At 48.1% G+C, this 13,863-nt stretch overlaps 1 protein-coding gene across 1 annotated transcript in view; it reads left to right on the forward strand.

Annotated features, from left to right (window-relative positions):
* Positions 1-13,863, forward strand: part of LOC132587123 (LIM/homeobox protein Lhx1) — an 83,464-nt gene that overhangs the window by 15,583 nt on the left and 54,018 nt on the right. Inside the window, exon 2 of the mRNA XM_060259339.1 lies at positions 2,184-2,410. Within this exon, the coding sequence (XP_060115322.1) occupies positions 2,184-2,410 (227 nt within the window). The remainder of the gene's footprint in view (positions 1-2,183; positions 2,411-13,863) is intronic.

The raw sequence follows: 13,863 nt of genomic DNA on the forward strand, positions 1-13,863 counted from the left end.
ACTTTAAAGGCAGCTTGGAGAATGCCTTTAAAGTTACAGTTGCTTTCTTTCCACCTCTCCCTCCCATATCTATTTTCCTTCCTTCCTTCCTTCCTTCCTTCCTTCCTTCCTTCCTTCCTTCCTTCCTTCCTTCCTTCCTTCCTTCCTTCCTTCCTTCCTTCCTTCCTTCCTTCCTTCCGTCTTGTGGCTCTTAAATTTTTCACATTCATGTCTTGTGGCTCTCAAACATCTGGTGTTTATTCTGTGGCTCTTTTGTTAAGCAACTTTGGCCACCCCTGGTTTAGTACTTGGATGGAAGACCACCAAGGAAGTCCAGGGTCATGACACAGTGGCAGGTAAACCACCTCGTAGTGTCTCTGGCCTGCACCTGAGCTTTTCTTTGTGTTGATGTTCTAGTAACTCGGGTTTCCAACAGGCCTAGATAGAAATGTCCCTGTCTCTCAAACAGAGGCTTAAGGAACATAAATGAGTGGTGGAAACATCACCCAGTAACAGTGGCAGACTGGGTCTAAAAATACTGGTTGCCAGGAGACATAGGGAGCCCACCCACAATTGTAAGGCTATCATTTAATTTGTATAAGAAATAAATAAAATGTTCAAAAAATACATAAGTGGGGGGGGGAAGGTACAATTAAAACTTTTGCAAAATAAATGTATATATTTTTAGTAATGACAGTGTGCATCTATTGCACATATAACTGGCAGGATACAGTAGATCCTAAATGTAAATCCAGATGGCATTTTCTCCAGGGGAGCTGCTCTCTGCCCGCTGGAGATCAGTTGGGAAACCAGGAGGCTGGCAACCCTAGATACAATATAAATTTTAGCTGCATTACAGTCATAATATTGGGACTTCTATTATATTTTCAAGCTACTAAAAGGTCATTGACATTTTTAACATATTGTCTAACGTCTAAGGGGGCCCAACTGCCATCAGGCAAGCTGACACCCTGCCCAATCCGCCGCTCCCCAGTAAATAACATCCCTTTAAGCCTTTTTTAAAGGGTCAGATTTTTTCCCCCTCCAGGCAAATGGCAGGTCTAGTTTTCTCTCTCCATCCCCCGAATATTCCTTGATTAAGGATCTGATACTTTTTAAATATTCACTGCTTAGCTGACTTGGAGACCAGTGGATAGAATGGTGGAGTTTACACAGAGAACACCCACAAAACCCTCACAATGACACAAACCTGTGACTGTACCCAGGGAGAACTCCCTCCACACATTCAGCCACCTCAGTGGCCAACCGCTTCCTTCCGACATCAGGGCCCAGAGGCCGAGGGCCTTCCCCTTCCCCTGCCATTGCCCCCTGGCATTGGGATTCAGAGCTTGACTGCCTCTGGATGTGAAGGTTCCCTTTAGTCCCCACGGCTGGTATCCATCCACCCAGGGCCGGCCCTAGACTGTCAGGCACCCTAAGCAAGGTGAACGTCTGGCACTTCCCCCCCCCCCCCCGATAATGTCTCTAAGTCACGTGGGGGGTGCCCAGCCTGGCACCTCCAGAAGGCTCCAGCCGGGTACTTAAATGGTCCTGCTTCTTCCAGTGCAAACTGAAATGTCTTTAATCGTCTCTGCTGTTGGTGACTCTGAAACGAGGCTCAGCTGTTTGGACACTTTCTCAATGCTATTTGAACTATTTCTACATTTGGGTTGGGTGGAAGGTAGTCTTTATTTTGGGGCACCCTTGATGCATAAAAGTTTTGCTGTCAGGGTATGAAGATGGGACGTGGCTTTTCCTCCTGGTCGCAACAGACTACCATGGATGCTCCCCTGGAACTTGTATAATTAAATGGGCTGAGGAGGATCGTTGAAACCCCTCCTCCCTTAGAAGTGTACATTTCTCCTAATTTCAGTTTTATTTATTTAGATGCTTATTTATTTATTTAATAACCTTACAATGAAGGGCTAAATCTTGTAGCCAGATCAGTTTGGGGGGCCACCTTCAGAAGTTTCCATTTTGTAGAAAACGAATGTTTCTGTCCTTCGGTTCTGCATGTGGCACTGGTTTCCATGCGCAAGGTGTGTGGCCTGATCCCACACAGACCAGGAAAAGACCCACATTCCGCCAGCTTACTCCCGAGGAAATGCAGGCCTGACTATAGCAGCCCTGGATGAGTTGGAAGCTCTTGCGGCTGTCTGGTTTTCCGGTTCACCTCGCCTCTTGTTTTCTTCCTCCCCTTGCAGGTGTTTCGGTACCAAGTGCGCGGGCTGCGCCCAGGGCATCTCTCCCAGCGACCTGGTCAGGAGAGCACGGAGCAAAGTCTTTCACTTGAACTGTTTCACCTGCATGATGTGTAACAAACAGCTCTCCACGGGGGAGGAACTTTATATCATTGACGAGAACAAGTTTGTTTGCAAAGAAGATTACCTGACCAACAGCACCACTGCCAAAGAGAACAGTCTGCACTCAGGTGAGGAGACCGGTGGCGAAGGGGAACGCCGCCTTCAAAGTCTTTTTTAAAAACCCGCTTGATGCAAAAGAGAAGTCCTCCAGGCTTGCAAATTGCCAGTTCCAAACTGGGATTAATAAATCACTGGGCATTTTTCCCCCCTGGCCAAAACCCTCTAAGATACTATAAAAGTTTAATCAGGCCAATTTCCTCACTTTATTCATTATATTTATATGCTGCCAATGATGGATTAAACCCTGCAGAGGCCCCGAGGAAGTTGAAATCTCGGGGGGCCCCTTGCAAATGATCTCAGAGTCTGAGTGCCCCCCCTGCCACCCACAGCCCCTGCTGCAACCTACTTAAAAGCCCCAAAGCTGCAGGGGAGCGGCAGAGAGAGGCAAACATGGCAACAAGGCCAGCAGCAGCCGCACCAGGCAAGTCAGGCAAAGAGCAGCTCAGTTGCTGGCTGCGTGTGCAGGCTGGGAGGGCTGCAAGCAGAGGGAAAACCAGGGGGGAAGCCAATCCAGGGCTGCTAAAGATGTGGGGGCCCATAGGCTGGCGCCTACTTAGCCTATCTGTTAATCCAGCCCTGGTTACGTCCTTCTTTCCTCTGTATTTGCCCTCACAACAACCCTGCAAGGTAGGACAGGCCAAGAGTGTGTGACTGGCTCAAGGTCACCCAGAAAGCTCCCACAGCACAGTGGGGATTTGAATCATGACCTCCCAGTTCCTAGTGCAGCAGTTGGACCACTACACCATTCCCTTCCCCCACCCCCACCCAGCCCCAACGGATTCCCAATTACTCTCCGCATTCCCCCAAAAAATGGCGACGCTAAGTCCTCATCAGGTGGGGGATGGGAGAGCTTTTAATTTATAAACTGTTATTTTTCTGACCAGGAGGGCTCAGATCTTGGAAGCTCAGCAGGGTCGGCCCTGGGTAATACGTGGATGGGAGACTAGGGAGAAAGTCTGGGTTTGTTATGCAGAGGCCGGCAGTGGCAAAATACCTTTGAGTATCTCCTGCCTTGAAAACCTGACAGGGTTGCCGGAAGACAGTACTTTCCACCCAATATTTTCTGTATGCACAGAGAGCCCTCCAAGATGCAGAAACCCCGTCTTCGTCTAGGGTTGCAGTCCTTTCATAAAGTTCTTGATAGGCAACAAGTTTCCTATTAGAAGGAATGAGCTGGGAAGCCATGAGGGAGAACAGGAAAGAAGATGAATTTGTTGTGAATCTCTTCCCAATCTACCCTCTAAAATCTCCCCTTTCAAGGCTTGGGCAAGCTACTTCTCTCCCCCCCCTCCCCACTTCCACAAACACACACACACCTTCCTCTTCAACTCTGAGTGGTCACTGCCTCCTGGAATCTGCTCAGTCACTGAGCCACTTTGCCCGTTTGTTTTGTTAATTTAGAAAGTCATCTTTTCCTACATTTCTCAGGACTCATCCAAATTCAGTAAAACCTCTCCCTTCTCATTGGGTGGCTTAGTCTCACTGCTTTTGTGAGCATGCCTGGGTGGGGGTTGCTCCTTTTACTGCAAGAAGTGCCGATGATGATTTGATATTTATTGTCTGGGTTTTTAAAAAAAAATAACAAAAAGTTTTATGGCAGCTTAATGGGTAACGTAATTATTGCAGCAGCTGCTTTCATGGACTGCAGTACACTTCATCTGATGCACAAAGTGTTATTCCGGATGGATGGATGGACAGACAGACAGATAGATGAGGATGGATGGATGGATGGATAAGAGAGAGAGAGAGAATGTAAATAGGGGAGGGATATAAAGGGGTTGTGACCACCCTCCTATTATTGTCTGATTGTTTCACTATCTTACCATGAAAGAGAAGGTGTGTGCATAGGGGGGGGAGTCAACTTTCCTGAAATAAAATCTGGGAAATATTGAATGTTTATTAGCCTTTAAAGTTGTTGGGAATCTCAGATCACAGAACCAGTAGAGTGCCATGGTTGTTTTTTTTTATTTTTTTTTAAAAAATTATTGTACTTAACTCCTATAAACTGGGATGCAAGCTAGAAAAAACCCACAAAACCATAAGATACAAATGGGGGAGGGGGGAGGATCCATAAAACCAAACTATGACAAACTATTAAAAGATCCCAATTCGAATCCCCGCTGTGCAGTGGAACCTCAGTGGGTGACCTTGGCCCAATCATCCTTTGTTAGCTTAGAATATCCCAGAGAGTTTTTGTGAGGCCAGCTTGAAAGAAGAGGGAACAATGTTGTGAGCTGCTTTGTGTCCCCACTGGGGGGAAAAACTGGACCTAAAGATCTAACTAAATACACAGAGCTCCAAGCATCTCTTATGCCCCTATTTATTTTCCAGATCCACAGCTTTAAAAACAAGGAAAACCCCTCATCTGGTTCTGAAAAGGCAGCTAGAACTCATATAAATATGCTAAAACGAGAGTGAAAACAATCTAAAAAGCCAGCAACAAAACCAAAACCTAAGGATCATTAAAAAGGACTTTTTTTTTTAGCAGGAACACACAGGAATGCAGTTCCAGCGGGCTTGGTGTCAGGGGGTGTGGCCTAATATGCAAATAAGATCCTGCTGGGCTTTTTCTACAAAGAAAGCCTTGATTATATGAATAAGGAATTGGGGTGGGGGGAGGAGACAACTCATAAGGAATCATTCACAACAATCCACCACCAGGACAGCATAAAGGAATTATCTCCACTAGTCTTTTAGAACAGGGCCAATTTCAGTTCTGGGCCCAGGGTTCAAATCTTTGGTAATCCTTGGATGTGTCACTCTTTCAGCCTCAGTTGGCCATCTTTGAAAAGGGGAGAGTAACTGCAAAGCCAAACCAAACAGGACTCCCAGGCTTCTGCATGCTCAAAGCCCTTCAGAGCCGACTTGTGGTTCAGAGAGCTCCGTCTAGCTTACTGGGGCAGTCCCCATTTCTTCTCTCACATCAGTTCTGCCAGGTAGGTCAGTTGAGAGGTGGTGATCAGCCCAAGGCTAGTCACGGAGCTTTGGGTCTCAGGCGTTTGGACCAGGGACTCCCCCAGCCAAGCCCAGCCTGTACATCTCAGTATGTCATGCTTTGCAGAATGACAGATGTCTCTGCCCCCAAGGAGCATACAAGTCTGAAATTTAACTCACAAAGGCTAGTCCAGTTCTGGAACCCATGAGGTCTAGCCAAAGGCATAATCACTAGTTTAATAGCAAGGTTCATTGAAAAGAGAGAAAATGGAAAAATAATGTTTTCTGATCTAACCAGCACAGCCTTTGACTTAAGAGAATGACCCTTAGATCACATCCATTCTTTTACACCTTTTCTTAAATTCAATGTGGCATAGCAGTTAGTGCTTGGGTTTTGGGTGTGGAAGGACACAGGTTCAAATCTCCATGCTGCCATGAAGCCCAGGGGGTGACCTTAGAGCAGTCTGTCTGTCTCTCTCTCTCTCTGTCTCCCCTAACCTACCTCACAGGGTTGTTGTGCAGATCAAATGATGAAGCTATGAATCATGGATGCTGCCCTTGCATTCCTTGGAGGAAGGGTGGGAGGAAAATGGATGTAATCCTGAGTACACTTTGGGTGAAAGTTCAGTTGAGCCCAGGAGGGGTTTATTGCTGAATGAGCATGTCTAGGATCCAGCTATACCAGCCCAACCCCCTTACCTTTTCCGTCATGCATCCTGATCCCATTCTGGTTTACTTGGAAGTAAATCCCACTGTATTCAATGGAGCTTAATCCCAGATCAACGATCCTCCTTTTAGAAGGTGGGGGGGAAGGTGGGCTGCGAAGGGTTTTAATCCATAATTGCGCCACCTCAGCCTGCAAGCCTGTTGATGTTTACTCGGAAGTAAAGGCCACGCTATTCAGGAGGGCTCATGGCCAAGTATGTTATTGGCCTTAGTTACTGGAGATTTTAAAATCCTGGAATGAGGGATTGTGCCACCCCGGTGTTGTGACTACAATGAGTACTAGTAGTACCCTTAGGATTACTAGCTGTTGCAGCGCAAGAGCTCTTTCTGCTAGTAGAAGTAAGAAACGGGTACGTATATGCCTCAAACTCATCGTGCTTTGAGGTTTAATTCCAAAGGCTGTGCTGGGTTTCAATCCAATTTTAAGGGGTGAATGGACAAAGAGATTACACAAATCCAGGAATGTAATTCACTTTCAACGCAAGCATTTTAGGCAGAGCCGAAGTTCCTGGCGTTATTCATTTGGTTTGATGACAGGGATGCCTTTTTCTGCCAGTTGGAAATCCAAAGTGACTGGTGGGTCTTCGGGAAACGGGATTTCATCTAGTTTAGCTAAGGAGGGGGAACAGCTACATGATATGGATTTCGAAAGAAAACGAAGGCTTTGTGCACTTCCTTGAGCGCAACACTGAAGACAGTGGGTCTTGTTTTCAGTAACCGCCACAAGCCATAGTGGTGTTTCCTTAGCTTACATGACTTTAAAGGGGAGATTGCTAATATTTATGGAGGGGGGAGTCTATTCATGACTATTAACCTTGCTAGCTAAAGTAGAACCTCCACATGGGACAGTAGTCTACCTTGCCAGCACTGGAGTGGGAATTCTGATTCCCACGGTGGGCATCTCAACCTCAGAAGGTCTTTCTCCATAGACCAAAAGAGAAGACATGAAACAGGCTGATCTTTCTTTGCTTCTGGAGGGCGCTCACCAAATCGTCCGACTGTTTCTTCCTGGGGAAATGTGACAATCCAGCAGAGGGGTGAGGGACAAGCTGGGAATTACCTGGAAGATTGACCCCTCAGGGGCTGCTCATCCCAACGGCTGAATGGCACCTCAAAGGCAGGGAGCCCTGTCCTCTGAAGGAAGGCTGTCTGCAGGCCTTGCTTAGGGGCTCTCTAGGGGCACCTGGCTGACCACTGTCAGAACCAGGATGCCAGGCTAGAAAGACTTGGCTTCTGACCCAGGAGGGATCATCTGGCCAAGCCAGCGAGGTGTCAACATTGCCCTTGTTAAGTGAAATCCAAAAAACAAACCTCACCTGAGAGGGGTGTCAAACTCATTTGTTATGAGGGCCGGATCTGACATAAATAAGACTTTGTTTGGCCAGGCCATGTCGGGCTGGGCCATGCATGTACCTATTTAGAATTAGCTAGCAGAGATATAAACTTTATAAAGGACACAGACAAATGCAATTAATTTGCTTTAAAAAATACTTTAAAAATGCTTAAAACATTAGCACTCGTTGGTCTTAAAGGTGCTTTCTTTGTATTTCTCCCTTGGGATCCAGGGAACTGGGCAAAGGAAGCTCTGGCTCTTTCCTTCCTTCTTTCCCCAGGGGACTAGGAGGGGGAGGAGCCTCAGCCAATAGAAGGAAGAAAGGCTTGGCTCTGTAGCTCTGCTGAGTGATTGAGCAAGCCCAGCAAAGCAAGCTGTTATGCAGAAGGAAGCAAGATATAGGAAGAAGGAAGCAGATGACAGTCAGTTGCTCACGGGTCTGATAGGAGCCCTCGGGGGGGGGGGGTCTGATGTGGCCCTCGGGCCACATGTTTGACATCCCTGCCTGCCTGGCATTTTCTGTTAGGACCCAACAAGGTAGCACAAAATAGTGCATGAGGTCTGGAGCTGAGAGCTGCCAACACCTTTAAAAAAGATTATGGAGAAATGTAAGTCCAGCTCATGCAATAGGGGCCTGAGCATATTTTCTCAGAACTAGACACCATCAGCCGTCACCTGGCTCTTGCAAGCAAAGCAGAATCAACCCTGACCAGTATTTGGATGGGAGACCTCCAAGAAATACCCATAATTCCAAGGGCAAAGCCCCTCAGCTCTGAGTGTCTCTTGCCTTGAAAAGCGCAGGGGTTGGCCAGGAGTGAGCACAGATCTGCTGGCAAACAAGCAGACAGCCACTGGGCTCCCTGGGGCCTGCTCTCCAGTAAGTGGGCAAAGGATCTCTCTTTTAATCTTGAGAGACCCTTACAATTTTACTCCCAAATAGGCCATCTTCAACTCGGATTTATTTCTCAGTAAACATTCATAAAATGTTTGGGGTGTTGAAAGACACTCCCCCTTCAATCCAGTTAAAGTTAGTGGCAACAGAAGTCCACATCCCGTGCGCATTGTAAACTTGGTGAAACTTGAGTGTGCTTTCTTCCAAGTAAACTTCCTTCGAGGGGAACTGTTCTTTGTCCCGTTTCTTTCAACAGGATTTAATCACAAATCACTTTTCCTGGATTGGGATCGTAGAATCTTTAGATAAATCAACAAATACATTGAAACGGGCATGTACATTTCCTGATATAATTCTGGAGGGCTTTGAGAGTTTTCTAAGAGAAGGCTTAGCCTAAAAAAGAGATCAAAGTGATAAAATATTTTGTAGAGTGAAATGGTTGTATTAATAATTCCTAATTATTATTAATAAGGACAGCTCACAAAACTGGGACTACAAGTTCAGCAGTATTAAGGCTCCAGTCCTGGGCACACTTCCTTGAGTGAAATCCCGCTGACTCAATGGGACTTACTCCCATGTAAGCAAATGTCTGGACTGTTCTGCAGGCAATGTAGACTGAAACCCCTTATGGGAACCCCTCAGAAAGGCTCTAAGCAGCCTCAGTTTAGCTCTTCTGTTTACTCAGATGCAGAGCTGCCCTTTGACTTCACAGGGACTTGCTGCCAAGGAAGGATGTGTCGGATCAAGGCCTCATCAGGCTCTTTGATTTAGCTGCAATGGCTTCCAAGGAATTGCGCTGAGATGTGCAGTTCTACATTTATTTTCCGGCTCTGATGCTCAACAGACTTAATTCTGAACATTGTAAGTTACCCTCCACGTCCCCAGGGCTGTGGCTCTCTAGATCCCACTGATAAAGAGAGCCTTTCTCTCTGGTCTCCTCAAATGCTCAATTTGCCTTTCTCCCCCCTTTCTTTGCTTTTAATGCTCATATTTCCCCCTTTCTCTAGTGTTGATTCAGTATTTCTGCCATATTCAAAGGGCCAGAGTTCAGAGAAGTCCTGGTTGGGTCCTTTCTTTCTTTCTTTCTCTTTCTTTCTTCTTTCTTTCTTTCTTTCTTTCTTTCTTTCTTTCTTTCTTTCTTTCTTTCTTTCTTTCTCTTTCTTTCTTTCCTTCCAACATTTCATTTGTCCTTCCTTCCTTCCTTCCTTCCTTCCTTCCTTCCTTCCTTCCTTCCTTCCCTCCTTCCCTCCTTCCTTCCCTCCCTCCTTCCCTCCCTCCTTCCCTCCCTCCTTCCTTCCTTCCCTCCCTCCTTCCTTCCCTCCCTCCTTCCCACCTTCCTTCCCTCCTTCCCTCCTTCCCACCTTCCTTCCCTCCTTCCCTCCTTCCCACCTTCCTTCCCTCCTTCCCACCTTCCTTCTCTCCTTCCCTCCTTCCTTCCCTCCTTCCCTCCTTCCTTCCCTCCTTCCCTCCTTCCTTCCCTCCTTCCCTCCTTCCCACCTTCCTTCCCTCCTTCCCACCTTCCTTCCCTCCTTCCCACCTTCCTTCCCCCCTTCCCACCTTCCTTCCCTCCTTCCTTCCTTCCTCCCCTCCTTCCTCTATTTCATTTGTTCTTTCCATCCTACTATTTTCTTTTTCTTCTCTCTCCCTCTTTCTTTTTCCCTGTCGCATCCCACATGTGATAGTTCAAGAAGAGCGGCGGAGGGGTCTTTTGTTGCTGGGGGGGCCGAGAGCAGCAGTAAACTGCCGGGGAGGAGTGTTAAGAAGTGTCACCAGCCTGGGAAGATTTGCAGACTCGCAGGCAAATATTTGGTGTGGGGAGGAGGTTGCGATAGGCAGTTAAGTGTGTCCATTTCTTTGAATTTGTGGGGAGGGGAGTTAAAAAATCAAGGGACACTTAAAAAAAAAGAAAAGATCAGAGCCCAGGGCAGAGTTTGCGATACACACTCTGTTGCAAACTGGTGGGAGGGACAGACGGAGGTGTCTATGGCTCCCTTCCTTTGACTCTAAGTTGGGGGGCGGGGGGGGGGGGTGCTACAGAAAATTGGATTCTGCTGAGGTGCCCGGGGAGATCAGAGAGTGACCGGTGGTGTGTGGCAAACCTTTTTCAGGGTGAGGGGGTGAAGAAATTCACAGTCTGGGGAGATGTTTGGCTGGCAGGCCGAGTGAGGAGCCGGCTGTGTCCCTTTCACACCCCTGTGTCACTACCCACGTGCAAAGTGTGCAAGGGGAGGAAGCCGATTGGGGGAGGCAATTTTCACTCCTACATGAGAATCGTTCAAGCTGGCTTCCTCTTAGCTAAGCAAGACCTCTTCCCAAAATAAGATGGAGGGGCATGAGCACACACCCCACGGATTGCAGAGAGAGAGAGATGCAACCCAGGACCACCCGTATGTACGCAGAAGTCAGCCCTCTTCTGTTCAATGCACAGGCAAATGAAAATGGCCCAGATCCATGGCCAGCATTGCAACAGGGTCACTCTGCCTGCCCCTGCCTACCAGCAATCCCCCCCCCCCCGGAAAATTTCCCTGTAGAAGAAGAAGAAGAAGGAGACTGGATTTATACCCTGCCCTTCACTGGGAGTCTCAAAGCAGCTTACAATCTCCGTTCCTTTCCTGTCCCCACAACAGACACCCTGTGAGGCAGGTAGAGCTGAGAGAGCTCTGATAGGAATTGCTCTTGAGAGAACAGCTCTGAGAGAACTTGTGGCTGACCCAAGGTCACCCCAGCAGCTGCATGTGGAGGAGGAGGGGGGACTCAGACCCACTTCTCTCCCAGATTAGTGTCCGTGCTTTCTTAACCATGACACCAAACTGGCTATCCAAGTGGCCGTCCTTGGAACAGAGAAACAACCCAGAGACCTTGCAATGCTGGTCTTCCCTGCTTCCCTCTCCCATGACAGCCCACTGAGACCCCCCAGATTTTATTCTTGGAGAATCGGCAGGCCCTCGGGCACAGCAGGAGGAGGAATGTTTGCCCTGGGAATTGAGAACCAGCAGAAAATTCTCTCTCCCAGGGCTTTTTATTTTTTTTGTAGCAGGAACTCCTTTGCGTATTAGGCCACACCCCTGATGTAGCCAATCCTCCAAGAGCTTACAGGGCTCTTCTCACAGGGCCTACTATAAGCTCCAGGAGGACTGGCTACATCAGGGGTGGGTGGCCTAATAGGCAAAGGAGGTCCTGCTAGAATTCCTTACAGGGCTCTTCGTTCAGGGCCTACTGGAAGCTCCAGGAGGATTGGCTACATCAGGGGGGTGTGGCCTAATAGGCAAAGGAGGTCCTGCTAGAATTCCTGACAGGGCTCTTCGTACAGGGCCCACTGTAAGCTCCAGGAGGACTGGCTACATCTGGGGTGGGTGGCCTAATATGCAAAGGAGCTCCTGCTACAAAAAAAACCCCCGCTGTCTCCCAAAGGCTTGCCTTGTGCTAAACCTTCGGAAGCGCATGGTTGGATCCACACTGGCATCTCTGAGCACAGGTCACATCACCACTCTGCCATGGGTGATCCTGTCTCAGCCCAGCCTTGTTAAGGTCTAACGGAGAAGGAGAAGACCATGGAGCAGAGAAGACCCTTGGGGAGGGTTGCCAAGAGGCCTGGTGGAAAACGTCCTCTCCTTTTCATAGTGAGGCTTAATGGGCAGCTGAAGTTTTTCATGGCACGGAGCTAAATAACATCACCTGATATGCCATTAAAGGTTACTGGAACTGGAACATCACCAGGTAAATGACACGGCATTAAGCCTCTGTTGAAGGCACAGGCTACTTCCCCCAGGCCTCTTGGCATTAAGCCTCTGTGGAAGGCACAGGCTACTTCCCCCTGGCCTCTTGGCATTAAGCCTCTGTGGAAGGCACAGGCTACTTCCCCCTGGCCTCTTGGCATTAAGCTTCTGTGGAAGGCACAGGCTACTTCCCCCTGGCCTCTTGGCATTAAGCCTCTGTTGAAGGCACAGGCTACTTCCCCCAGGCCTCTTGGCATTAAGCCTCTGTTGAAGGCACAGGCTACTTCCCCCAGGCCTCTTGGCATTAAGCCTCTGTGGAAGGCATAGGCTACTTCCCCCTGGCCTCTTGGCATTAAGCTTCTGTTGAAGGCACAGGCTACTTCCCCCAGGCCTCTTGGCATTAAGCCTCTGTGGAAGGCACAGGCTACTTCCCCCAGGCCTTTTGGCAACTCTACACCTGGGGGAGAGGGGGAGATAAGCAAACATCTCAATTAAGAAAAAGGATCTTCTTAAAGACTAAAAGGTTTATTTTGGCAGCAGCTTTTGAGAACTTAGACCCCACACTGGCAGATGCATGAAATGTGCTCTTACATACCCAAACAAATTAGGGTTTGCTAGAATTTATATAGTAATTATCAATCATATATGACTTTTACCAAGTGATCCGCATATGATCTCAGTGATCCTTCTGATTTCCTGTCCTGTAGAAGTGACCACCAAGAATTTTTGTCCCTGCTTTTAAACAGCAAGTCAGTCGTATATTTAAAACAGTCATTTTTTTTAAAAAAAGGTCAAGGTAGTCCCCTGCGCAAGCACCAGTCATTTCCGACTCTGGGGTGATGTTGCTTTCACAACGTTTTCACAGCAGACTTTTTACGGGGTGGTTTGCCCTTGCCTTCCCCAGTCATCTACACTTTAACTCCAGCAAGCTGGGAACTCGTTTTACTGACCTCGGAAAGATGGAAGGCTGAGTCAACCTGGAGCTGGCTACCTGAATCAGCTTCCGCTGGGATTGAACTCAGGTCGTAAGCAGAGCTTAGGAATGCAGTACTGCAGCTTTACCACTCTGTGCCACAGGGCTCATTACAGTCATTAGACCATCCATATACAGAAGAAGAAAATAGGAAACAAGAGTTAAAAATTAAAAATTGGAAGAACAGACATTCCAACTCATGTTTGCATCTGAAAATTAAATCCCGAACCATTCCAGATGAAATAATTCAGAATAAAAAGTGTGTTATTTTGTCAATTTGTTTCCCCTTCCCCATTCTAGGGCAGGAAGGAGGGGATGCCAGAGAAAACAAAGCAGTCTCCACCTGCTGGTGGAAAGCAGTGATTGCAGGGGACAGATGAGGGTCTGGGGAGGAGGAGGGAGTTCCACAGCCCTGGTACCACCACCAAGGAGGCCGTTTTCCTGGGGGCCACCTGGTGGCATTTGAAGCACATCCTTAGAAGAAGAATTGCAAATTCATGCCCCGCCCTTCTCTCTGAAGCAAGGACTCAGAGTGGCTTACAATCTCCTTTATCTCCTTCCCCCATAACAGACACCCTGTGGGGTGGGTGGGGCTGAGAGAGCTCTGACAGAAGTTGCCCTTTCAAGGACAATCCCTGCAAGACCCAGGCCCATAGCTAACCAGGGGCCCACGGGGCCTGGTCCCCTGACAGTTTTGGGGGGCCCTCATCCCTAGATTGAACCCCTCCCTCCTGCACAATTTAAATCATATGGGAGGGGCACCAGGGAGCAGCCCCTCCCATGCCATTTAAAGGATCCACAAATCAGCTGATTGCTGGGATCCAAATCATGAGGGAAAGGCGGCAGGAGCAGTCACCGGCCTCCTGCATGATTTAAAGGGCCCCCTC

The sequence above is a fragment of the Heteronotia binoei genome, chromosome 18 (genome assembly GCF_032191835.1).
Source record: "Heteronotia binoei isolate CCM8104 ecotype False Entrance Well chromosome 18, APGP_CSIRO_Hbin_v1, whole genome shotgun sequence".
Taxonomy (NCBI): Eukaryota; Metazoa; Chordata; class Lepidosauria; order Squamata; family Gekkonidae; genus Heteronotia; species Heteronotia binoei.